We start from the raw sequence: 24,202 nt of genomic DNA, 5'->3' as shown, positions 1-24,202 counted from the left end.
CACTGTCCTGCAGCCGACAGCCATCTGATCCATGCTTTGCTCCAAGTCCTGCTCCATGTCCACCTGTAATATGCGGAAGCTTCGGAGAAGGATCGGTACTTCAAAACTCAGAAAACAGCACTCTTTTCGCGACGGAATTAACGCACAAACTGAAAGACGATGTGCAGAAAATAGAGAGAGAAGGGGGAGATGGAGATGGACACAGTATTGGGTCCCAATTACCCTCTGTAGGGCCCCCACCACGGATGGTGTATTTGCTTTATTAGAATGATGTAAATCTGAAAACAAATACAGAGTACTTGACCTTTTCTTGGCTGGAAAACCTGCCCTTGACCTTCAGTCCTTCACCCCTTTGCTTTAGCAAGTTCTTGGCTGTCCTGGCCCTTGTTTGCTTGGAGCACTTGGTGAATTATGAGATGGATTCATGGATTATGGGCTAGGGTATTTATACCACCTCTTGTCTCCAGTCGGCTGGCTTCAGGGAGCTCCACGACTGAGATATATTCAATAAAGTGTTTTCACACTCTATACTATGCTGTCCAGCCTGCGCATGCTTCTGGGCAGCACCCTGGCTGCTGGGCATGCTGCGCAGAGGTGTGGGACAGCTCCCTACACCTGGCCGACTAGGTGGGTAGGGTACTAGACCTGGTCGGCTACCTGTCCAGTAGTAGTACAGTTGGCCGACAGCCCCTCCAGCCCATGCCTTGGCTGGTGGGCAAGTTCACCATCCCAGGTCCTGCACCTTCTGTACAGAAATGTCTACGTGGCATTCAAGTGCGGGATGCACGTGACATCCCCTTCTGCTTAACTTGACGGAAGCTGCATAGCCTCCAAATAATCCGTCAATAATGCCGGATAGTCTTCGAAAAATTCTTTGTCGAGCCATACCGCTTCATGAGTTCCCCGGTCCTGAAACTTCGTGAGAAACTGTCGTAGTCTTCGGCCTGAGCCATGCTTGTAATGGTGCAGAAGGATCTGTTCTGGAACCATTACTTCTGCTTCATCTATAATGTCTGGTTCCCCTTCGTCTTTGACCTCTGAAGGGGGTGGACCTGCATATGGCTTTAACCAACTGACATGAAATACATCGTGCATAGTCCAACTCGGAGGTAGCTTTAACTGCATAGACACCTCATTAATCTTTTTCCGGATGGGAAATGGTCCGAAGCTCCTAAAAGACAACTTTGGGCATCGCTTGCCCACCTGCTTCAATCTTTGCTTCATAATCCGAAGATACACCCAATCTCCTTCCGAAAACTTCATGTCCCTTCGGTCTTTATTGGCCTGTCGAGTGTAGGCCTCTTGCGCTTTAGCCAATCTGTCTTTAACGGACTCTAGGATTTCCTGGTAAGACTCCGTCACTCTGTTCGCCTCCAGTACTGAAGACGAAGTTCTGGTTAACAACGACTGGAAAGGCCTTCCAAACGCTGCCTCATATGGAGTCCTGCCAATAGCTGAAGAAAACGAGTCATTCAAAACAGCTTGAACCAAAGGCAGGAACGATTCCCACTTACCTTGCTGATCGTGGACATAACACTTCAACACATCAAAGGCCAACTGGTTGTATATCTCTGTCTGGCCATCTGTCTGTGGGTGGAATGCACTGGAAAAATTCAACTTAGTACCAAAATTATCAAACAATGCCCTCCAAAAATGACTGGTAAACTTGGCATCTCGGTCTGACACTATGGTCCTAGGAATCCCACCAATCGGGTACCAATGCCGAATGAATAGCTGGGCAACATCCTCGGCGGTCACATTGGCCCTACAAGGAATAAGCATAACAAAGTTGCTGAACCTGTCAACAATAGTTAAACACTGTGTATTACGCTTACTCGGACTGGGAGGCAGATTTGTGACAAAGTCCATTGAAATGTCTTGGAAAGGACCCTCACGAATTGGCAAAGGCTGTAACAACCCTATCTTCTTTCCACGAGGAGCTTTCACCTTTTGACAAATGTCACAGCGTTGTATATATGTAAACACATCACGCCTCATCTTTGGCCAAAAGTATTGCCGTTCTAATTTCTCCAGAGTCGAATTCATGCCCCTATGACCACCTGTAATGGCGTCATGGGCATCATGGAGAAGAGCTGCCCGGAATGACTTCATGACACACAGTCGGCCTTTGTAGAAAAGCCAACCATCGCGTATCAGAAAATGGCATGGTCCTGTGGCATCCAATGCCTGGTCCCACTGCGTACCGAATTCCTCGGAATCCGCGTACGTGTGCTTCATGTCTTCTAGTCCTGTACCAACAAGGTCAAGTCTAGTGGTCTGAATCGCAGATACTTGTCCCTTCCTGCTCAAAGCATCGGCCACTGGATTGGCCTTTCCTGGAAGGTACTCAATCATACCACCGAACTGCTGGAATATCTGACTCCAGCGGTGTTGTCGATCACTCCACTGTGCACTTGGCATCGTCTAAATCCAGCGCAATGCCTGATGGTCAGTGCGAACCTCGAAGTCACGGCCATACAAGAAATGTTTCCAATGTTTCAAGGCCTGTATAACTGCTAGGAGTTCACGATCATAGACTGAGTAGTTCTTTTCGGCGGGCAGTAACTTACGAGACATGTAAGCTACCGGATGACCATTCTGTTGCAATACACCTCCAATTGCGATGTTACTCGCATCGGTGATCACCTGAAATGGTTCGTCCCACGAGGCAAGGGCTAAACAAGGCGCTTCTGACAAAGCCACCTTGAGGTTCTGGAATGCCTCCAACGCTCGTGGAGTCATTCGAATCTTTTGCCTCCTTGTTTTCACTCCCTTTAGCAGATCGGTGAGGTCTGCCGAGAGATCAGAAAACTTGTCAATGTGGGTGGAATATGCCTGGCATATACCCACAAATGATCTAATGTCATAAGCAGTCTGAGGTACTTCCCAGTTAACAATCTCGGCCACTTTAGCAGGATCAAGTCGAATGCCTTCGGCACTGATTATATATCCCAAGTAATGTACCTGGAACAGATAAATTTCTGACTTCTTTTCATTGATATAGAGCTCATTGCTTTCCAGCAACTTAAGGACTTTCTCCACATCTACGCATCATCATGCGGTTAAATGTAGCTGGGGCGTTCGTCAATCCAAATGGCATAACCACAAATTCATGGTGGGCCCGTTCTGTACGGAAAGCTGTCTTGGGGATGTCCCCCTCAACAATCCGAACCTGGTGGTACCCACTCTTTAAATCCAATTTAGAGAACACCTTAGCTCCATTCAGCCTCTCGAGAATATAGTCAATTCGAGGCATCGGGAATCTGCTCTTGATAGTCAGCTTGTTGAGTGCACGATAATCGACACACAACCGAGAAGACCCATCTTTCTTCTTGACAAATAAGATCGGTGCTGCAAATGGCGACACGCTGGGGCGGATGAAGCCAGCTTGCAACAATTCTTGGAGTTGGCGGTCCAACTCCGATTCCATTGCCTTAGAAAGGCGATACGGAAACTTGCTCGGGGGTTCCGAGCCTGGGAGGAGGTCAATCTTGTGATCCTCCGGTCTGGACGGGGGAAGCTGGGGGGAGGGAGACTGTCCCGAAGAAAAATCTTCTAGAACTTTTCATGAAGAACCGAGTACTTCTCGGAAGCACTGGCCACCGTCTGGGCTGTCTGGATGTAAATCATCGCACACTGTGCGCCTTTCCTAACTGCTCGCTTAGCCTGCAAGTGGCTTATGAGCGGAAAGTTTGGAATACCTGGCTCACACTTAATGGTCACCGGGGTGTTTGACACATTCCGATCGATTTGGAACGTGTGCTTGTCCCACTTGACATCAGGAAGAAACTTGTGAAACCACTGGATACCCAAAATTATGTCTGCTCCTACAAGAGGGGCAACCATAAAGTCACGCACAAACTCTATGCCCTAAATGACTAACTTAGCACCTAGAGCTTCATACTTGACGCTCGTTGTCATACCTGTGCTAAAACCCTCAACTTGTTTGTCCACCGGAGTCAGCTCGAGACGGGTGTTAGCACTTTCATCCCCAGTTTCTGCTCTGTATGGTGCCCATTTGGTCCCCTTTTGCATGGCCCTTGTTTGTGGGCTGGCCACCCCTTTTTTTAGTATTTTTCTGGGATTTTTCCCAGCCTTTCTGGCATTTTTCTAGGGAGCCATGTCCAACAGCTCCAGTCGGCCTGTTTTCATGCTCCAGTCGGCCAGCTCTTCCCCACTATAAATAGTGGGTGCTGGCCTCTCATTTTTCATAGAGTCTTGTAGTTATTTGCTCCCTCACTTATGAGACTATCACTGTCTCTTGCTTGGGACTGTTTTGGTTCAGTATATTCAGCATAGTTTGCTCCATATCTCTTTCTCTCTTGCACTCTCTGTTCAGCACATTCTAGTGCCACTCTGCTTCCGCTCTGTGCACTCTTTCATGGTATCATCGCTCTAGGTTTAGCAACCTTTCTGCTGCCCCAGATTCAGCCCTGTTTTCAGCACTTCTCCTCTGCGTTTTCTTCCAGATCCATAGCTTTTTGCTGCTGCGTTTTCTGGACAGCACTCTGCTGGTCGGTTCCTCTTCAGATTGGCTTCACCGATTCAGCCGTCTGGCTCTTGGAGATCAGCGTTTCATTGCCCACTTGGAGATTGGACTGCAGGCGGCCTGTTTTCTACAGGACAGCACTTCTTCATTGCTGCGTTTTCCTCTCCAGTGGTTCTTTCCCTTTGCAGAGGGGGCTTGTGGTGTTGCAGGCTTTGGTGGCACACTTGGTACCTGTGGAGGACACCTTTTTCAGAGATTGTGCATTTCTTGAGATTGAGCCCAAGCTCTTGTGATGGCTGCTCCCACTTCTCTTCATATGTTTGCAGAGTCTGCCAAGTTGGATGGTTCCAACTACACCCTATGGAAGGTGAAGGTGAAATCGGCCTTGCGTGGCGTGGATCTCTGGGATTGGCTTGTTACACCAGCCAATGCCACCCCTCCCACCCTTGCTTCCGGTGGTGTGACTCAGGCACATATTGATATTTGGCAGTCGAATGATCGACGTGTTTTTTCCTTTCTGATGTTGAACTGTCAGGATGCTGTTCTCTCTCATGTGCGTACAGCTGATGCTGCACATGAAGTTTGGAAGGCTTTTGCAGATCTCTATGAGATTAAGTCTCCGGGTCGGATTTTGGCATTGGAAAAGCAACTTATGAACTTATCAGTTTCTGCGTTTCCATCTTTATCTGCTTTCATCTCGAAGATGAAAGATCTCCGGGACGAGCTTGCTGTTTGTGGCAAGGACATCTCCACAGAGGATATGGCTATTCGGCTGCTCTCCAAACTTCCAGAGAGGTTTGATGCATACTTTCAGTCTCTGGTTTCTTCTCCTCGTCCTGTTCCAGTTACTTGGGAGGATGTTCTCCCCTCCATTATGCAGATAGAGTCTCGCTTTGAGGAGCGGACTGGCACCTCCGGTGGCCCTGATGGAGCTTTGGCAGCACGAGATAAAGGGAAGTCTCAACAAAAGAAAGGTAAAGGGGGTTCTGACAAGAACTCCAAGGATTCCGATAAGGATAAAGACAACAAATCTTCAAAGAATAAAGACATTGAATGTCACTATTGTGGCAAGAAGGGTCATAAGTCACCCCAATGTCACAAGAAGAAGCGTGATGAAGCAGCAAAGAACTCTTCCTCAACGGCGGTGTCTCAACCCAAGAAGGATGATGGAATACTTCTCTTAGCAGGTACTCGGCGTATACTTGCTCTTGTGACTTCTCAGTCACGGTCTTGGATTGTTGATAGCGGTGCTACTGCTCATATGACACCCCATCGAGACTGGTTCGAGGACTTCACTGCCAGATCAGGCGAGATCACTCTGGGTGATTCTTCTTCTGTGCCAGTGCATGGTCATGGCACTATCCCCATCTTCCGTTCTGAAGAGGACAAGAGGTACTTCTCTGACGTTCTGTATATTCCAGATTTGGCTTTTAACCTTTTGTCAGTGAGTGCTCTTACAGCTCAGGGTGCGGAGGTGATCTTTTCTCGTTATGAGATTACCATTCGTGATAAAGCGACTGGTAGCATCTTGGCTCAGGGAGTCCAAGATAGTGGTCTCTACAAACTGACCGCTCTGCTTTCTTCTGGTGCTTCTTCTGCTCTTTGGCATGCTCGGTTTGGCCATTTGAGCTATCAGCTTCTACAGCGAGCTTCGAAGGATGGGTTGGTTGATGGATTACCAACCATCAAGGCTCCGTCTTCTCCTTGTTCCTCTTGTTTACAGGGGAAGCAGCACCGAGCCGCCTTTCCGAAGGAGGCGACACACAGATCTTCGACATCACTTGCTCTCATTCATGCAGACTTATGTGGTCCTATGAGTACCGCGTCTTTGAGTAAGGCGTTGTACATGCTCGTGATGGTGGATGATTTTACCAGATATACTTGGGTTTTCTTTCTGAAGACCAAGGATGAGACTTTTCATCACTTCTGTGATTGGAAAGCCGAGGTGGAAAAAGAGACCGGTCACTCGGTCAAGGCTCTCAGGACCGATGGAGGGGGTGAGTTTACATCCCAGGAGTTTAAGCAATATTGCAAGACACATGGCATTCGGAGACAGCTTACTACAGCATATACTCCATCTCAGAATGGAGTTGCCGAGAGGAAGAATAGGACCATTATGGAGATGGCCCGTGCTATGCTTGAGCATTCTTCATTACCTCGACGTTTTTGGGCTGAGGCGGCTTCCACTGCTGTCTACATTCAGAATAGGTCTCCTACTGCTGCTCTTCCCGACAAAACTCCATATGAGGCTTTCCATGGTGAGAAGCCCTCTGTTGTTCATTTCCGGATATTTGGATGTACTGCGTATGTTCATGTGCCTAAGGAGCACCGCTCCAAGTTGGACTCGAAGTCTCAGCGCATGACTTTTCTCGGATACAGCACTGTGTCCAAGGCATATCGTCTTTATGATCCTCAAGCCGGTAAAGTTATTGTGAGCCGTGATGTGGTGTTCGACGAGACTCCTACATCTTCAGAGGGGGGTGGTGAGCTTGGTGAGCTTCTTCTTCCTGCACCTCCTTCTCCTCCTCCTACTCATCCTCCTGCTCCCGCTGTTACTGTCACACCTCCAGCTGAGGATTCTCAGTCAGATGATGATGACCCTGCTCCTCCTCCGGCGAGTTCGAGCAGATCTGTACCTGGTTGGTATTATCAGACAGTTCGTGACTCTGGGTTACGTGAGCTTCCTTCTGCTCCTCCGCCTGGTTCTCTTCGGCGTTCTTCCAGAGTTACAGGGAAACAAATTCATGAGGGCAACATGTTTGTTAATTATGCTCTTATGTCTACAATTATTAATGGTCCTTCTGATCCCACTTCTGTAGACGAGGCTCTTTCACATGAGTCTTGGCGTCATGCTATGCAGACAGAGCTGGATGCTATCGAACGGAATGGCACTTGGATTTTGGTGCCTCGGCCTCTGCAGCGTAAGGTGATTGGTGTGCGTTGGATTTTCAAATCAAAGTTCCGAGCTGATGGCAGCTTGGACAAGCACAAAGCGAGGTTGGTTGCCAAGGGTTATGCTCAGCGCCCCGGTGTCGACTTCGATGAGACTTTCGCTCCAACGGCCCGAATGACTACCATTCGCACCGTTCTTGCACTTGCAGGACATCATAGATGGCCCGTTTTCCAGATGGACGTCAAGTCGGCTTTCTTGAATGGAGAGCTTACACAGGAGGTTTATGTTGATCAGCCGCCAGGATTTGTTGTTCCGGGCAAACAGGATCATGTGTACCGGCTGAAGAAGGCTTTATATGGTCTAAAGCAGGCTCCGCGGGCTTGGTACCAGCGGATTGATGAGTTCTTTCAGAAGCTCGGCCTGCGCCGCTCTCATGCAGATTCGAACCTTTATATCCTCCTTGAGAGGGGGTTGATTGTTATCATTGTGGTCTATGTTGATGACCTCATCTTTACAGGTTCTTATTCTGTGCGGATCCGTTCTGTTATGGATGCTTTGGAGACAGAGTTTGAGATGACGGATCTGGGCCTCTTGCACTATTTTCTTGGCTTTGAGATTTGGCAGACCTCGAAGGGCATTTTCTTCTCTCAGCAGAAGTACACTCGGGAGATTCTCGACAGATTTCAGATGACTGGGTGCAAACCAGTATCTTCTCCTTTGGATATTGGTGAGAAGCTTTCTTCACTTGATGCTTCTCCAGGGACTGATCAGGGCCAGTATCGGGTTCTCGTCGGTTGTTTGGTATGGTTGACCTACTCCCGATTGGACATATGCTTCGCAGTCAGTTTATTGAGTTCCTTCTCATCCAAACCCCGTCAGCAGCATTGGCGGTGTGCTCTCAGAGTTCTTCGGTACTTACGTGGCACTCTGGATTTTGGCATCTTTTATGGCCAAGGACGCACTCTTGTTGGATGGTCTGACTCAGACTGGGCTGGAGATCCAGATACACGGCGTTCGACCACTGGTTGTGTTTTTTCACTTGGGTCTGGAGCCATTTCTTGGAGCAGTAAAAAGCAGCCTACTGTGGCGCTTTCCTCTACCGAGGCGGAGTACCGTGCAGTTTGCTATGCTGCATGTGAGGCGATATGGTTGCGGAGATTATTGGAGGAGCTTGGCTGTCCTCCTACCGGATCTACTCTTCTTTGGTGTGACAATCAGAGTTGCATCGCCATCGCCAAGAACCCTGTGTTTCATGCTCGTACGAAACACATTGAGATTCAGTATCACTATGTTCGTGAACGGGTTCTTGCTGGAGATTTGCGTTTGGAGTATTGTCCTTCCGCGGAGAATGCTGCAGATTTGTTCACCAAGCCGGTTTCTCAGGCTTCCTTGGCTCCTCATCTTCGGATTCTCGGAGTTTGTTCAGCATCTGGTGCTGAGAGGGGGTGTTAGCACTTTCATCCCCAGTTTCTGCTCTGTATGGTGCCCATTTGGTCCCCTTTTGCATGGCCCTTGTTTGTGGGCTGGCCACCCCTTTTTTTAGTATTTTTCTGGGATTTTTCCCAGCCTTTCTGGCATTTTTCTAGGGAGCCATGTCCAACAGCTCCAGTCGGCCTGTTTTCATGCTCCAGTCGGCCAGCTCTTCCCCACTATAAATAGTGGGTGCTGGCCTCTCATTTTTCATAGAGTCTTGTAGTTATTTGCTCCCTCACTTATGAGACTATCACTGTCTCTTGCTTGGGACTGTTTTGGTTCAGTATATTCAGCATAGTTTGCTCCATATCTCTTTCTCTCTTGCACTCTCTGTTCAGCACATTCTAGTGCCACTCTGCTTCCGCTCTGTGCACTCTTTCAACGGGCACGCCTAGCGGCCTCTTCCGTGATCACATCCTCCGTGCTGCCGCTGTCAAACAAGACGACGACTCTCTGGCCACCTATGTAGCCAAAGGACTTGAGCAATTCGTTGCGCTCATACTCCTGGTCATGGGCGCCCTTCTGCTTATCTTCGAGCTCCCGGCTAATAATTGCTCCAACTGAAGCACCGGGGGTTGAAGAACTAGGGGTAGCCACTGGGGTCTGTGTGGGAGCTGTGCTCACCACCACGGAAGCTGTGGAGGCGGCGGCGGCCTTTGGAGGCTTCTTCGGACAATCCCGAGAAGTATGTCCTTTTGTGTGACAAAAGTAACATCTACCCTCCTTCCTGTACTGAGCAAGCTCCTCAGCACTCAACTTGCCACCTGTCTTGCCTGCCTCCGCTTTTTGGTCTGGAGTAAGCTTAGACGCATTGTTCGAGTTCTTGGAGCCAGAGGCTCCCGGGCTCTGTCCTGGGGAAGACCCCGTCTGGTTCTGGCTTTTGCCCCCCGAGGCGTTAGCCTTAGGAGAAGCCGGCTGGGAAGTCTTGGGCTTGCCACCATTGTGTTTCATTTCTGCACTCTGCGCAAGCGAGAGTGCGTCCTCAAAGGTGGCTGGCCTAAACATACGCACCTCCCATTGGATTTGCGTGTCCAGGCCATACAAAAACTGCCCTTTCTTGTCCGAATCAGATAAGCCTAATTGTAGACACAAGGTCGAAATTTTATTGGCAAACTGAAGGACTGGTTGCGCGTTCTGACGCGCACCCCTGAACTCGTCTTCGAGTCGCTCAAGGTAGTGGGGCGGTAAAAACCGCTGCTTAAGGTCACGGACGAACTCGTCCCACCCATAAGCTGCCATACCTGATCTGGTGTGGGCATGAGCCCACTGAGTCCACCAAGGAATGGCCTCACCTTCCAAGTACCAACTAGCTAAGATCACTTTGTCAATATCTGTTTTCCTAACTGCGGCAAAGTAAGCTTCAAATTGATGTAACCATGAATAAAGAGTAGTGGAATCGAGTTTACCATTATACTTACTGAAATTCATTTTCTCGGGAAAATGATTCGAGGGCGCCGCCGGTGTCAATCTGGCGTCCAAAGCTCGGAGGTAACGCTCGTGTTCCACTCGTCGCATGGCGTCGTCTTCTCGTTGTCGAATCTCCAATGCACGCATCTGCATCTCAAGCAAGGAGCTTGGCTGCGGCTGTGACCCCGCAAGAGGGTCCCTGTGACGAGGATCTGGTATCTGGGATACGGAAGGGGAGGGAGGAGGAGATGGAAAACGCGACGCTGAAGAGCGAGAACGCTCCTCCAGAGCCAAAATCCGCGCCTTCTGCTCATCCAACTTGGTTGTCTGGTCTGCGATTGCTCGCATCATCTGCTGGAACATGTCTTGTACACTCAAGCCGGGTGCCCTCGCTGGGCTGCCTGGTGCACTCTGGTCCCATGATTCTGGTTCTCTCTCGTCGCCAAAGCTCGCCATAGCGGGAAAATGCAGTTCCTTTCCGGAACGCAATCTGACCATCCACTATCTGTGTGGGAGACTTCCGGAGGCTTCCGGAGGCTAAAAACCAACCGTCCTTCGAGGGACAGGAGTCACTCCGAAAGGGGTAGTCCACCGGCGTCTAAAAACCAACCACACGAGCGAAAAAATTTTCTGGTTTTCTTTGCTGAATCTTTGTCCTTGAAGTGAGCTCTGATACCACTGTAATATGCGGAAGCTTCGGAGAAAGATCGGTACTTCAAAACTCAGAAAACAGCACTCTTTTCGCGACGGAATTAACGCACAAACTGAAAGACGATGTGCAGAAAATAGAGAGAGAAGGGGGAGATGGAGATGGACACAGTATTGGGTCCCAATTACCCTCTGTAGGGCCCCCACCACGGATGGTGTATTTGCTTTATTAGAATGATGTAAATCTGAAAACAAATACAGAGTACTTGACCTTTTCTTGGCTGGAAAACCTGCCCTTGACCTTCAGTCCTTCACCCCTTTGCTTTAGCAAGTTCTTGGCTGTCCTGGCCCTTGTTTGCTTGGAGCACTTGGTGAATTATGAGATGGATTCATGGATTATGGGCTGGGGTATTTATACCACCTCTTGTCTCTAGTCGGCTGGCTTCAGGGAGCTCCACGACTGAGATATATTCAATAAAGTGTTTTCACACTCTATACTATGCTGTCCAGCCTGCGCATGCTTCTGGGCAGCACCCTGGCTGCTGGGCATGCTGCGCAGAGGTGTGGGACAGCTCCCTACACCTGGCCGACTAGGTGGGTAGGGTACTAGACCTGGTCGGCTACCTGTCCAGCAGTAGTACAGTTGGCCGACAGCCCCTCCAGCCCATGCCTTGGCTGGTGGGCAAATCTTGGGCCCTCCTGGCCCCTTGGGGGTGGTTCTACACCTCCCCCATGCCCAGACTAAGAATGCAAAATGCAAATCCTTGCACTGGGGTAGCCCTATGGGCTGGCCCCATCTCTACATGCAACCTACATGCCTACAGAGGCCTGGCATCCAGTTGCAAACCAGATACACAGCACATCTGACATCATTCCAGAGGGAGACTCACAGCGCGGACTGGCACTGCTTCATGTGCAGGACAATGCACACCTGACCTTGGACTCATGTGCAGGACGATGCACACCTGACCTCGGACAACTGAGATGGATCCCTGGCTGACTCGTCCCGGATTGGGCTCACATGGGACCAGTTCACCATCCCAGGTCCTGCACCTTCTGTACAGAAATGTCTACGTGGCATCCAAGTGCGGGATGCACGTGACACCACCTCAGATGCTACACCTGAAGCTCCTACATTCTGGTTCTACCTATCTTCTACTGGTTCATGGTCTTTATCTGTTTACCTCTTCTGGATCAAGCCCAGAGAATGTCCATGGCATCTGTGATGCACATGACACTAGTGATAACCCTAGCTCTCTCAAGGCCTTACAGACTGGAGAGAACATGACTGCTGTCCTGCTCTGATCCTAAGAGCATCCCCCCGCGTGCTGTCTTCCAGAAATAGCTTGTGGGCGGGAGAGGGGGCTTTCAAAAGCTCTCGTATATTAAATATGGAGCATGGGACCCGTGTGTCGGAGTTCCAAGTATAAAGACAGGCAAGTTCACTTGATGGTCCAGATGAGTTCCAGGATCAACCAAGTTTCCTTCATGGTTCGGATGAGTTCCAGAACTATTGGTCAGCAGAGACTATGGACACGATGTGTTCCATGTTCATTTGTTCGAGGTTATTGGATGTGATGTGTTCACAGTTCCACTTTGAGTTTAGAGCCAAGGAGATTTTCTTTTGCTCTTTATAGTGGCATTATGTTTTCTGAAGACAACAAGCTGACATGTGCATTTTCCGAGGTGTACTCAATACTGGCCATGCTGAGGTGTCCATGGTCGCACCTTTGTCATCAGTTTTCTTCTGACTTTTTTGCACACCTCAAGATGCAGAGGGGGTGTTAAAATTTTGCATTTTCCTTACTGCTGTCGTGGAGGTCATGTCGGCCTGTTTTCTACAGCCGACTGCTTCATGCACAAGTATATAAGAGTTGCTCTCTTTTATTCATTCACATTCTTTCAGTAGTGACCGTGTGAACGGGGGCTTACCACGGGCACTTTTTCCCTCTACACATTATAGGGGTTTTTTCCCTTGGACATTTGGTGTGTCCGGACACCTATACTTTTACACTTCAGGTTTGTACTTAGGGTATTTGTCGTTGTACACATCTTATCACTTCATTCTAGTATATCACACTTCCAAGCTCTCTACTATGTGTTCTTGTTCTTTTCTGTGTATTTCTGCTGAACATTAGGGTTTCTCAAAACCCAACATGATGTAAGTGGCGATCTTGGGCATCAAAGTGAGTCGTCCCCCACTCGCTTTTGTGGTAAGCAGTAACAGTCAGCTACAGCAGTATGTGAAGACCTCTTTCAAGAGGACTACCACACCAATAAAACAATGGGTGTGGATAGTCAGCTTCCACAATAGAGACACACCATCATTCAGCGTTATCTTGTGCTTGTAGCCTTCCCCATCCACCCAATTTCCATACATGCTCTTGGCTAGATTTGTTCTTGAAGTATTGGCTTTGTTTATCAAGCTCTTTTTGACCTAAACAAGGTGGCGCATGTTTGTTATATTATACAAAACAACAAATAAAACATGTGATAAAATACCATATAAAACATAAAGACGAATGAATATTGCATACCGTTATCATGGGACTTCCCTAACATATGATACAAACTTCCCACCAGCACATTCATATGTTAATATAAGAACATGAGAGTCTATCACTTCCACCAACTTATTATCAGCAAGCTCTTCACTGATGTGTGAAGACTTGGCTTTCAATGGAAGAGACATCCTCTCTCTCATTGTCAGGGTCTCCATTGTAAACAATCCTTAAAGTCCTCCAATGTTCTTTTGTCTTTTTCGCCATGAAGCTATTGTTACATGTGTTGTGCATACCTCATGGTCATCCTCATGTGAACGGACTCTTGTACATGGGAACTTTTTACCTTCTTGCAGGGAAGGGTGTTTTCCTTGTGTGACCACCCTCTTGGGCGATGGTACTTGAGTACCCTAGAGCATTATACTATTACTTCTCACATTTGCTTATCCAAAAGAACTCTTCCAGCTCTCTTGCTCTCGTGCGTCTCAATCTGTGTGTGTGTCGCGTGTGAGCTTAATCCCCCTCAACCCAACATTGGTATCGGAGCAGGTGAAGGACTCCGCTCAAAGTTCCCATTGAAGTTTACTTGCAAAAGCTTTGAGCTTCAGAAAACTCAAACTAATCTGCAAGGGGGCATCTTCAGCATGAACACAATCTGCAGCACACACATTTGCAGTCATGCAAGTGGCACATCATCCCACAGATAAGGTCGTGTCGTTCAGCCAAACAGCCATGGGATGTACTTGCTTCATTGTATCAGGTGCGCAATGAGGCCCATGCGGCTTATCTCAGAAAATAGTTCTAGTCGGAGCACATGGCACAAGGTGATTCAATTGATGCTTACATCACGACTCACGAGGATCAAATGACAGATGCACAGTGCATGATCGTTGCGAAGAGAATTTCATTGTCATTATTGGTACATTATGCCATGGCTTATATTAGTTGGATGTCTATGAGAGGAGTGCATCAGCAGATGCTTTGACAATTGACACTGCAGTTATGACCGACACATAGTTGTGCCATGCTCGGTTTGGTCATCCGAACTTCAACAGTTTACTTTGTCTCAAAAGGCATGACATGGTGCATGACTTGCCATCACTTAAAGTGCCTGTTAGACATGTGGGTGAAGGATACGTACTTGGCAAAATGCAACGCGTCTCATTTCCCAAGGATGGATCGATGGAAGCTTCCCGCAAATTGCAGCTTGTCCACGGTGTTGGAGAATGCATAGGCAGAAGCATAAACTGAACAAGAGAGAGAGAGTAGAGAGAGCTTGTGGACAAGATCACCTTTTATAATAGCAAACAGCTTTACAATGGCAATAGCCAGTAGAAGTGTTGAACGATGTGCAAGGCATTGGATGATTACGAGTGAATATGAGAGGCCCCTTTTATAGTGAAGCAAGGAGGCTGGCCAACTACAAGAAGAGCTGGCCGACTCTCAAGACTTCCTAAAATAGGAGGAAAATAGATAAAATACCCAATTAATAGGATAGACCTCATAACACTGAGATGCACAATTCTAACACCCCCACTGCAGCTCATAGTGTGCAAGAGTTTGAAGAAGATAAGTTGATGAAGATGCAACCACAAACCCTCCAGCACCGCGAATACTAGAATCACCTCGGAGAGAGCACCTGCCAACTTGTCTCCTCCAAACAAAATGCCACCACAAACAGCAAGGAACTTTGCTTGGCTACGAATTCCCACACAAGTGTGCAGTGAACTCCAAGAATAGATGATGAGCTGCTGGACACACAGCACCCATAATCCCCAACAGTGGATGGAAAACACATCACGTCCCAAAAGCCTCGAACAATGAACTCGGAACAGATCCAGTTCATAATTTCTGCTACACTAAAGATAACCATGTCCTGCCAGATGTCTAATGCTTGGAACTCCGAATCACAATTCTCATACTCTAGTGAGTCGAGCTGCAATCAACCCCCTCTTCCGCCCACAAGCCTCCTCTGGCTAGAAGCACATGGGGAGAATTGCATGTATACTAGAGAAGTACACCATCTTGGTCCTACCGAGCCGGAAGCGCCCTAGGAGCCCTAGATGTGTTACTAGAGAAATCTGATTCACTGTCATGTGTAAGATGAAGGCTTGCCCTTGGTCTTGTCCTTCTTCTTGGACAAACAATCCTTGGAGAGATGTCATCTCTTTCCACAAGAGAAGCAGCGACTCCAACCTTTCTTCTAAACTATGGAAAGAACTGTTGAGAGACACCTTCATCTTACCCTGTGAGACTAGGACGGACTCTGTCACCAGCCTGGACATTTCCCAGTCTGAAAGAGGTCTGGTGGACTCCAGGATGTTTAAATATTTGGAAAGTACAAGCTTTGGGAATGGGGGATTATCCTGGAATACAAAGGACCACACTCCTAAAATTTAGGAGAGTTGCTATTTTTGGCCCGACTCCGATGGAAATTCTGTTCGCGTCATTACATGTGGAATTGAGCAGATACCAAGAGTTGGCAAAGTGCCTATGACAGAATGTCTACCAGTTGGGATATTTTTAGAGGTAAAGATTATGGAAGGACCCATCTCTTAGATTGGGACATGTGGCAAGAAAGTGGACCAAAGTGAGACAAGTGGCCTGACACTTGTTAGAAAATGGATCAAAATGAGACAAGTGGCCTCACACTTGTCACTTCAGCTATTGTGTGGCTCTCCACTCGTCATTGTAGAGCCTTCTCTTGCCATTTTAGCTCATGGGAGGCCCAAATCTATAAATTGGAGCCCTCTTTCTTCATTAATGGAGGCTCTCTTGCTGCACACTAGCCTCTACCACCGTTGAAGGCTTCCCTAATGATGGCTACTCTCTTTCTCTCTCTCTTGAAGGCTGCCCATGAAGAATACCGGCTGTTGGGGACTGTTTTGGAGGCTTCCATCGCGAAGAAGTACTGAAGGCAAGGGTATTCAATCATTTATTATGATTTCTAGCCATTGTATGTGTTGTACCAGCATTTGTACTTGCTGTACCTGCTGTACCAGCCACTGTACCTGCTGTACCAGCCATTGTACTTGCTGTACCAGCTTCTGTACTTGCTGTACCTGCTGTACCGCCCACCATACCGGCTGTACCAGCCACTGTACCTGCTGTACCAGCCACTGTACTTGCTGTACCAGCTTCTGTACTTGCTGTACCTGCTGTACCAGCCACTGTACCGGCTGTACCAACCACTACTTGCTGTACCAGCCATTGTACCTGCTGTACCGGCTGAATGGAGAGTTGTACTTGCTGTACTAGCTCTATTGCATGAAGACCCGTGGTTTTTGGGGAAGAATCAGTACCCACACGGAGGTATATGGATTACATTGATGGCTCGGCATTTCTACAGCCTATGTTCCGGCTTAGTAGCCTTGTGTCGGGCTGTGCTATGGCATTTGTATAGGGATAATCCGGCATCTCCCGTGGGGAGAGTAAGGCCCTCAAAGCTTGTACATGATATTATTCTCCTTGGGTAATAAAATACTCCAAGGGGGGGGGGGGGGGGGGGTTCGGCCCATTCCGGCCTCTATGCGGTGTCACACGTGCAAGCTCCATTTTCAGCATTTGTGGATGTTTTGTCCAGCTTTTATGTTTTATGCAAAGTGATGATGGATATGTGTTAAGGTTGTGGCCATGTTTAAGTGTTTTAATATGCATTGATGGTATCAACAAGTGTGTCAAAGGCCCTAGTCCCCCCGGGCACCGCCGCTGCGAGTTACAGACTCTTCCTCCAAGAGTAGGGAGCTAATGTAACTCGCGGGTGCCCGGGAGACTAGGACCTTTGACACACTTGTTGATACCATCAATGCATATTAAAACATTTAAACATGGCCACAACCTTCAGATCATTGGTGGTGACCTGGCACCTCAAAGTTCGAGAAACCACATCATACTCCGGGGAAAGCTTGGTGAGTGTAAGTGCAACCAGCTAAGCAGAGCACAAAGCAGTACCCATTGCCAGTAAGTGGTCATGGATAACCTTGGCCTTCATGAGGAATAACTACTTGGAATTGCCTGCAAGAAATAACAAACCGTAAAGTTGCCCTTACAAAGTAAGGACCCTCATCAACGAATCTCGCGATTCTCCCACTCTTGTAATTCCGCAAGGAATTCATCCTCTTGATCCTGAGTCCACGTCCTAGAATTCTCAGGATGCTTGGACTTCTTCTCACTGCCCTAAACAATCTCCCACAAACCCTTGTGTATGAACCAGATCCGCATTTGCAACTTCCAATGGGCATAGTTGGGTCCGTTCAACTTGTCATCCTTGTTCGTATAGGGGGGAGCCATATCCACAGCAACAAAGTACACAAATCTCAACGCTCCAAAACTCCTCACGAGTGCTTTCCAATGAAGCAAGGCTCCACAACCAATCAGCCCCCTCTCAAATCTGAGAGAGAAAGAGACTGGACAGCAGCAAAACAGTCCTAGAACCAACGGGAACCTCCTACCGGAACGGCAGGGACTCGTGGAGGAAGAAGAAGATGTAATAGCAACACCACATTACCAACAACTAATGCCGAAGCAAAAAACACAGAGCCACAACTCCTCAACTTGCTTCTGTAGAACAAAAATGCAGTGTTGAGGGCTGGCTAACAGCAAGATGGCTAGACCAGAAAATGCAACAAGGTACATAGAAAATGCACTAACTGTTGATGCTGATCTGCAGCCAAGAGGAGCAATGGAAGCAAACGCAAGGCACAGATGACGAAAACGGCGAGCAGATTGCAGAAATATGGAGCAGCCTAAACCTAAGCGAATGATACCATGTTGGAGAATGCACAAGCGGAAGCATAAACTGAATAAGAGAGAGAGTAGGGAGAGCTTGTGGACAAGATCACCTTTTATAATAGCAAACAGCTTTACAATGGCAATAGCCAGCAGAAGTGTTGAACAATGTGCAAGGGATTGGATGATTACAAGTGAATATGAGAGGCCCCTTTCATAGTGAAGCAAGGAGGCTGGCCGACTACAAGAAGAGCTGGCCGACTACTCAAGACTTCCTAAAATAGAAGAAAAATAGATAAGATAGCCAATTAATAGGGTAAACCTCATAACACTGAGATGCACAATTCTAACACACGGTGATGTATGTGGTCGTATGCGGATCCCATCTATAGGGGGCTATCTATATTTTGTTACCTTCATTGATGATGTTACACGCCACACTTGGGTGTATCCATCAAAGAACAAATCATAGGTTTTTGCATGCTTGAAAGTTTTCTTGGCCATGGCTGAAAATTTCAGCGGTCATAAGCTACTTACTCTTCGCAGAGATTGAAGGGGGGCGTAGATGTCACATAGATTCAATGCATTCTTGAAAGAGAGGGGTATTATACACCAATGTAATGTACCACACACACCTCAACAAAGCGGTGTGGCCGAACACAAGAACAGGTCTCTTATGGAGATGGCGCGTTGTATGGTTAATGGCAAGAGCCTGCCTCGTAAATTTTGGATGGAGGCAATCATGCGTGCAACTTATGTTTTGAACAGATACCCCACCAAATATTTGAACACCATGACACCGTATGAGACTTGGAATGGAAGGAAGCCAATAGTGAATCATATGAGTGTGTTTGGTGGTTTAGCGTCTTGTGCCGTCGCAACACTAACACAAGCTTCAAGACAAGGCCATGAAATACATATTCGTGGGATATATTTTCTCTATGGTAGAACCTAATAAATAAGTCATTTCATTAACTAGGGTGCCACTGGGGTATTGTTTGTATCAGCCTATGACGAGCAAGATAATACTCGGTCGGGATGTGGTATTCGCTGAATACTACCTCAGCAAATGAAGACAAAGAACAGGAAAGGTCATGACTACTGGACAACAGTAGGGCTAGCGTTTAGTAGAGCGAGTTGGCAGCTGTGAGGGCGACCAGTTATTGGCAGCTCTGGCCTGTTTTCGAGCTGCCCAATCAGGGGCCTGACTATGTGAACAGACAACAAAGGAGAAATAGTTCCCCAAAAATGCTGGTCGTGGAGTTGGCCATAACAGACCAACCAGCTTCATTTTTCCTTTTCTTTCTTTTTTATACTACTGGTCAATAAGCTCCTCTGATAAATATTACGACGAAAATGAAAGCTGAATCCAATCACAAATGTTAAACTTTTACTAACTTTACCTTTTTCAAGGGCACTATGAAGCTCCTCCTGAGAATCAAATATGATGGACTTTGCGATGTCTTCAGATTTCTTAGGCTTCTGCAACAAATCACTTTTCCGAACACGCTTCCTTTCCGGCTCCATCACAATTGTATTCACCTGAGATGATGGGTCATCTAACTCAAATTCTTTGTCCTTCGAGGAACTCTTAGAGGCCCTGGCTTTAGTGGTTTCAGATGCAGTGGACCATATAATCTGAACCTTTGCAAACTCTGATGGGTTGCCATCATTGGATCTGTCTGTCTCAAACTCTCTGCTGATGTTGACCTTGCTAGTGACATGTATGTTGTTCTCGTGAGGGATTGCATCCACATGCTCTATGCCCTTGCTGTTGCCGACAGCAGGTATTGCCCAGCCTTTCCCCTTGCTGTTCTTTCCATCGTTCTCACCTTTGGCGTCCCTCCTGTCCAATCCATCTCCTTGCGTGATAAGATTGCTCGTGGCAATATCAAGCAGAGCTAGGCTGGGGGTTTGGTCCGCGCCCCCTCCATCCCAACGATCCATCGCAGGGGCGGCATCTCCCACCACAGTCAAGGTTTCCTTCCTGCGTTTCAAGGCCACAGTATGCGATCCCTTCTGCGCTTCTTGATGTCCCTTTCGGTCTACATTCTCCATGTCCAGCTGCTTCAGCACAGAAGGACCTTCGACGTTCGGGGGCAAAGGTTCCATAGTCCATGGAGATGAAGAATTAGGGTTAGGGTTAGGCTCTGGCATTGGCCCATGCCTCAGATTCTGCTCTGTGTCGGAGTCGCCAGAGTCGTCGGCCTTTTGCTGTTTGTGCTTGTGGGAGCGATGACGAGAGCCCCGATTCTTGCGTCCAGAAGCCATAGCCCCTCTGCTTCAATCTTCTCCCATGAAAAACCCTGATGCGTAAGAGGTCGGTGAAACCCTAATGCGCAGGAGGCGATGAAGGGGGGTAGTGACTGCTCAGTGGTGCTGAATCGGAGCGATTCGAAGACGCAGACGCCAAGGGGGAAGAAGGGACGAAGCAGGGTCATTAGGCGCTTTCATATTACCTCCGCTCTTGTCCGGGATGTCAAAGTCACCGTGCGCGAGCCGTCCTGCCACGGTCGGTTACACACGGACTTGCCGCCCAGCGAAGTTTTTTTTTTATTTTTTAAGGAGGGCTTGATTAACAAGAAATGAATATTTACACTCGGCTTGCGTACACACCATCGTCGACAATTTGTACAAGTATCCGCATCCACCGTAGTCAGTGAGGATCAAAGCAAGGACCTCCAGGATAACACTCATCCTCTGCAAACTGAGCTACTATCATGGTGCAAAACAATGGGTTGGTTGTCCTTACACAATCTAGGATGCCTATTGTTGAAGATGTTGGCAGAATTGCATTCCCATCCCAAGCTGATTGAGAGATGTGTCTCACGCACACTTGCAATCTTGACCCCTTTTTTTGTACGGACTTTATATTAAACCACCCCTCCTTAAGGGGTGAAGAGGGAGGGGGTGAGTTGATTCGAACTCGCACCTTTCTAATAAGACGCAAACATCTTACCTTTGGGCTATCGCTCGTAGTTCAGTGAGATCGAACCCGGGACCTTTGAAGGATGCGCATCCATCGTAGTCAATGAGATCGAACCCAGGACCTTTAGGATAACACTCGTCCCTCTTGAACTGAGCTACTATTGTGGTGCATGTTCTATTCAACAATGGGTTGGTGAGATACACATCCACCGTAGTTAGTGAGATTGAACCCAAAACCTAGATAACACTTGTCCTATGCATCCACCGTATTCAGTGAGATCGAACCCAGGACCTTTAGGATAACACTTGTCCTCTCAACTCATGGTGCATGTTCTATTCAAACATTGTCCTTACACATATTGAGAGATGTGTCGCGCACACTTACGATCTTGACCCTTTTTTTTGTAAGGACTTTATATTAAACCACCCCCCCTTAATTGGTGAAGAGGAAGGGAGTGAGTTGATTGGAGCTCACACCTTTCTGGTAAGACTCAAACATCTTACCTTATCTTGACTTGTAGGTAAGCCATGTAAGTAGAAAAGTATTTGTGTTCCAACTTCCATGCTAGTACCTTCTTTCGAAAAGGGAGTGCACTTATTATTGTTTTTTTTACTTTAAAAAAGGGCTTTAGTGGGATCAAAGAAAAAGGGAGCATCCCCATCAGATGTTCCCACAAATTAAAAACATTGGGGACTTGCAAATTTTTCATTTTTTCTTATAATTTTATTTTCTCCATTTTGAAAATTTTACAATATCTAAGGCATTTAAGCTTTAAAAAAATCTACAAATTCTCAACCAAAGTCTTAAAAATTAAAGTTTTGTGGTTGTTTGAGAAAAAAATCATGCACACTAATCCCTATTAAATTTTTTTATGTCATACCCAAAATAGATGAACTAATGTTTACTAAACCAACTTGCATTGTTGTTGAGTAATCCATGGGATGTGCTTGCTTACATTACTTGTTTGACTTCCACAACTTTCCAAGTCTATGTGTGAGTGTAGATGAACAAGCAGGAACATGGCAGGCACCTAGGCATCCATCTAATCAAAACTTTCAAGTAATGTTCAACAAGATGGTCATTGATGAAAAGGTTGACTTATGCAGCTTATCATCACAATCTTTGAAGTCATGTCCAACCATTGGGCAAGCATTGATTGGTGGTAGGCCTATGTGTAAAGAGGATAAGTCAAAAATAAGACTTGATATTATCTCTAGAAGCTAGCACCTTGGTCCCTAGATCATTGTTTCTACACACTATTGAGAGTGTCTAAGGAGGTGTCACAAATTGAGCTATAGCATCTTGAATGAGATTATGTTCTCCAAGAGTGGCTATGGGGTTTAATAATTAAAAAAGCTTCTTTTAGCATACCAAGTTAAAGGACCTTAAGCTATCTAGCGGTGAACATCTCCTCTTTAGCACACCAAATCAGAGAACCTCATCCTTGTGAGGGAAAAGATACAAAAGGTTGAAGTTGTGAGGGAAAAGATACAACAGGTTGAAGCTGTGATAGGGAGTCGAGAAGTAGGTCACACTAGATCTCAATTGAGCATTGCACTTATTAAACTTGATGTTCTTTGAGTTCTCCTTAGAAAAATGTGGTACTCTATTTTTAATGGGCCTACCAGTGGGCAATTAATGTATAGAGCAGTAATACAATTGAATTACAACCATTATTTATGTGGTGCTAGACTTATACAGTTTAAGCTCATCGTAGATCATGATTAATTTATGATAGCAATAAGATATTGAGTTTAAAACAAACAAAAACAAAACCAAACTTCACTTGTTAAATGCATTAACCATGCTCCATGTGTATAGTAAGTATGCCAAAGGTAAAATTCCACATCGATTCTCTCATGATGTCTTATTGTTGCAATGAAATATATCATCTTGTGTCAGAATTTCAGTACTCAAGTAGATTCTCTATGTCACTCTTGCAATGCAAGATTATAGATCAAGTATACTAGTTCAAAAATGGATATTTATTGACCTACAAATTGTCTTTTTTTACTCAAAATGTTTTATTTTAGTTGTGTGACTCGAGCTTACATATGCAACAAAAACTGTGTATTAAATGAAGTAAGCTATTCTACTCTACGTTCGACTCTTACATTGAAGTGTTTATCGAACAGAATATGAAATCTTTTCAAGTTGTCCATCAATTTATTTACCATTAAATATCAAGCAGTATGGTTTACATCTCAAAATAAACTAATGATAATATTTGAATTTGGATGTGTTACTTCAACAAGTGGCATGCATCAAATATCTCCTTTATCTCAAGCAAGTCTAGCTCACTAGTGGGAATGACGAGAGCAAGTTTTAAGCCCATTTTTTAAGCCTCTTCTTCTTGAGACATCAAAAAGAATTACAAAAACTTCTTAATGGGGATGTGCCCTTACAAGCCTATTTCCTCACAAGGCATGGCACCATGCAACCCCTTTTATTTTTTCTTTATTCTTTATTTGGTGTATGTGTGCATAGAAATTTTCTCTAAGATAAGGGGTGTTTCAAAAAATTTGGGGGAGGAAATTTAAAGGATCTAGGGGGCAATTTTTCGAGTAAGGGGGGGAGTTTAGAGGGGTACTATGTGTACATACGTGCAAATGTTACTATGTGTAGAGAGTGTGCAAGTGTGTGTGTGTATGTGTATGTGTTGTGGTTATGCACGTAGGTGTATATGCACACTTTTAATTTTTGGTCATTTTTAGATTTGTTTTGGGTTTCAAAATTTTAATCATTCTCGAGTACATGTGTATGTACAATTAATAACAAGTGCTCCATTACATAGATATAATGCGGTTTAAGGTTTCAACTTATTGTGTGGCATTGAAGGGCAGAGAGTCGCTTGCTATCCACAACATAAGCCTTGACGATATCATCACTATTGTTGACTTTGTTGGTGAACTTGATTGAGCTTTGTCTTTCCAGTTCTAGTAGCAAGTTGGTGTTGCAATGTGGTCCACAAGAGTGTTGTGGGGTCATGGTGATCTTTTTTAGCCTTAGGGTTAAGCCTTGGGGTTACTTGGTAGTGCCATAGAAGTGTGTACACGGCTCTTTTTGGGGTTTAGCACCATGAGTGGCTCTTCTTTGATGGGAATAGGGATGGATATGAGGCCATTGCACATGGT

The 24,202-nt window shown here is 46.5% G+C and overlaps 1 protein-coding gene across 2 annotated transcripts in view; it reads right to left on the bottom strand.

The window, feature by feature from the left end:
- LOC147606551 (uncharacterized) overlaps positions 1 to 20,596 on the bottom strand; it is an 84,318-nt gene extending 63,722 nt beyond the window's left edge. For both annotated transcript variants that reach the window (XM_086792295.1, XM_086792296.1), the window contains exon 1: positions 19,543 to 20,596. In XM_086792295.1, coding sequence (XP_086648421.1) covers positions 19,543 to 20,410 — 868 coding nt within the window. In that variant the 5' untranslated portion in view covers positions 20,411 to 20,596. The remainder of the gene's footprint in view (positions 1 to 19,542) is intronic.
- Positions 20,597 to 24,202: the final 3,606 nt, after the last annotated feature.

This window comes from Cibotium barometz, chromosome 57 (assembly GCF_041138505.1).
Source record: "Cibotium barometz isolate CiBa-2024 chromosome 57, ASM4113850v1, whole genome shotgun sequence".
NCBI classification, from domain to species: domain Eukaryota; kingdom Viridiplantae; phylum Streptophyta; class Polypodiopsida; order Cyatheales; family Cibotiaceae; genus Cibotium; species Cibotium barometz.
The sequence above is the reverse complement of the archived record's forward strand: the minus strand, read 5'-3'. Positions and strand labels throughout refer to the sequence as shown.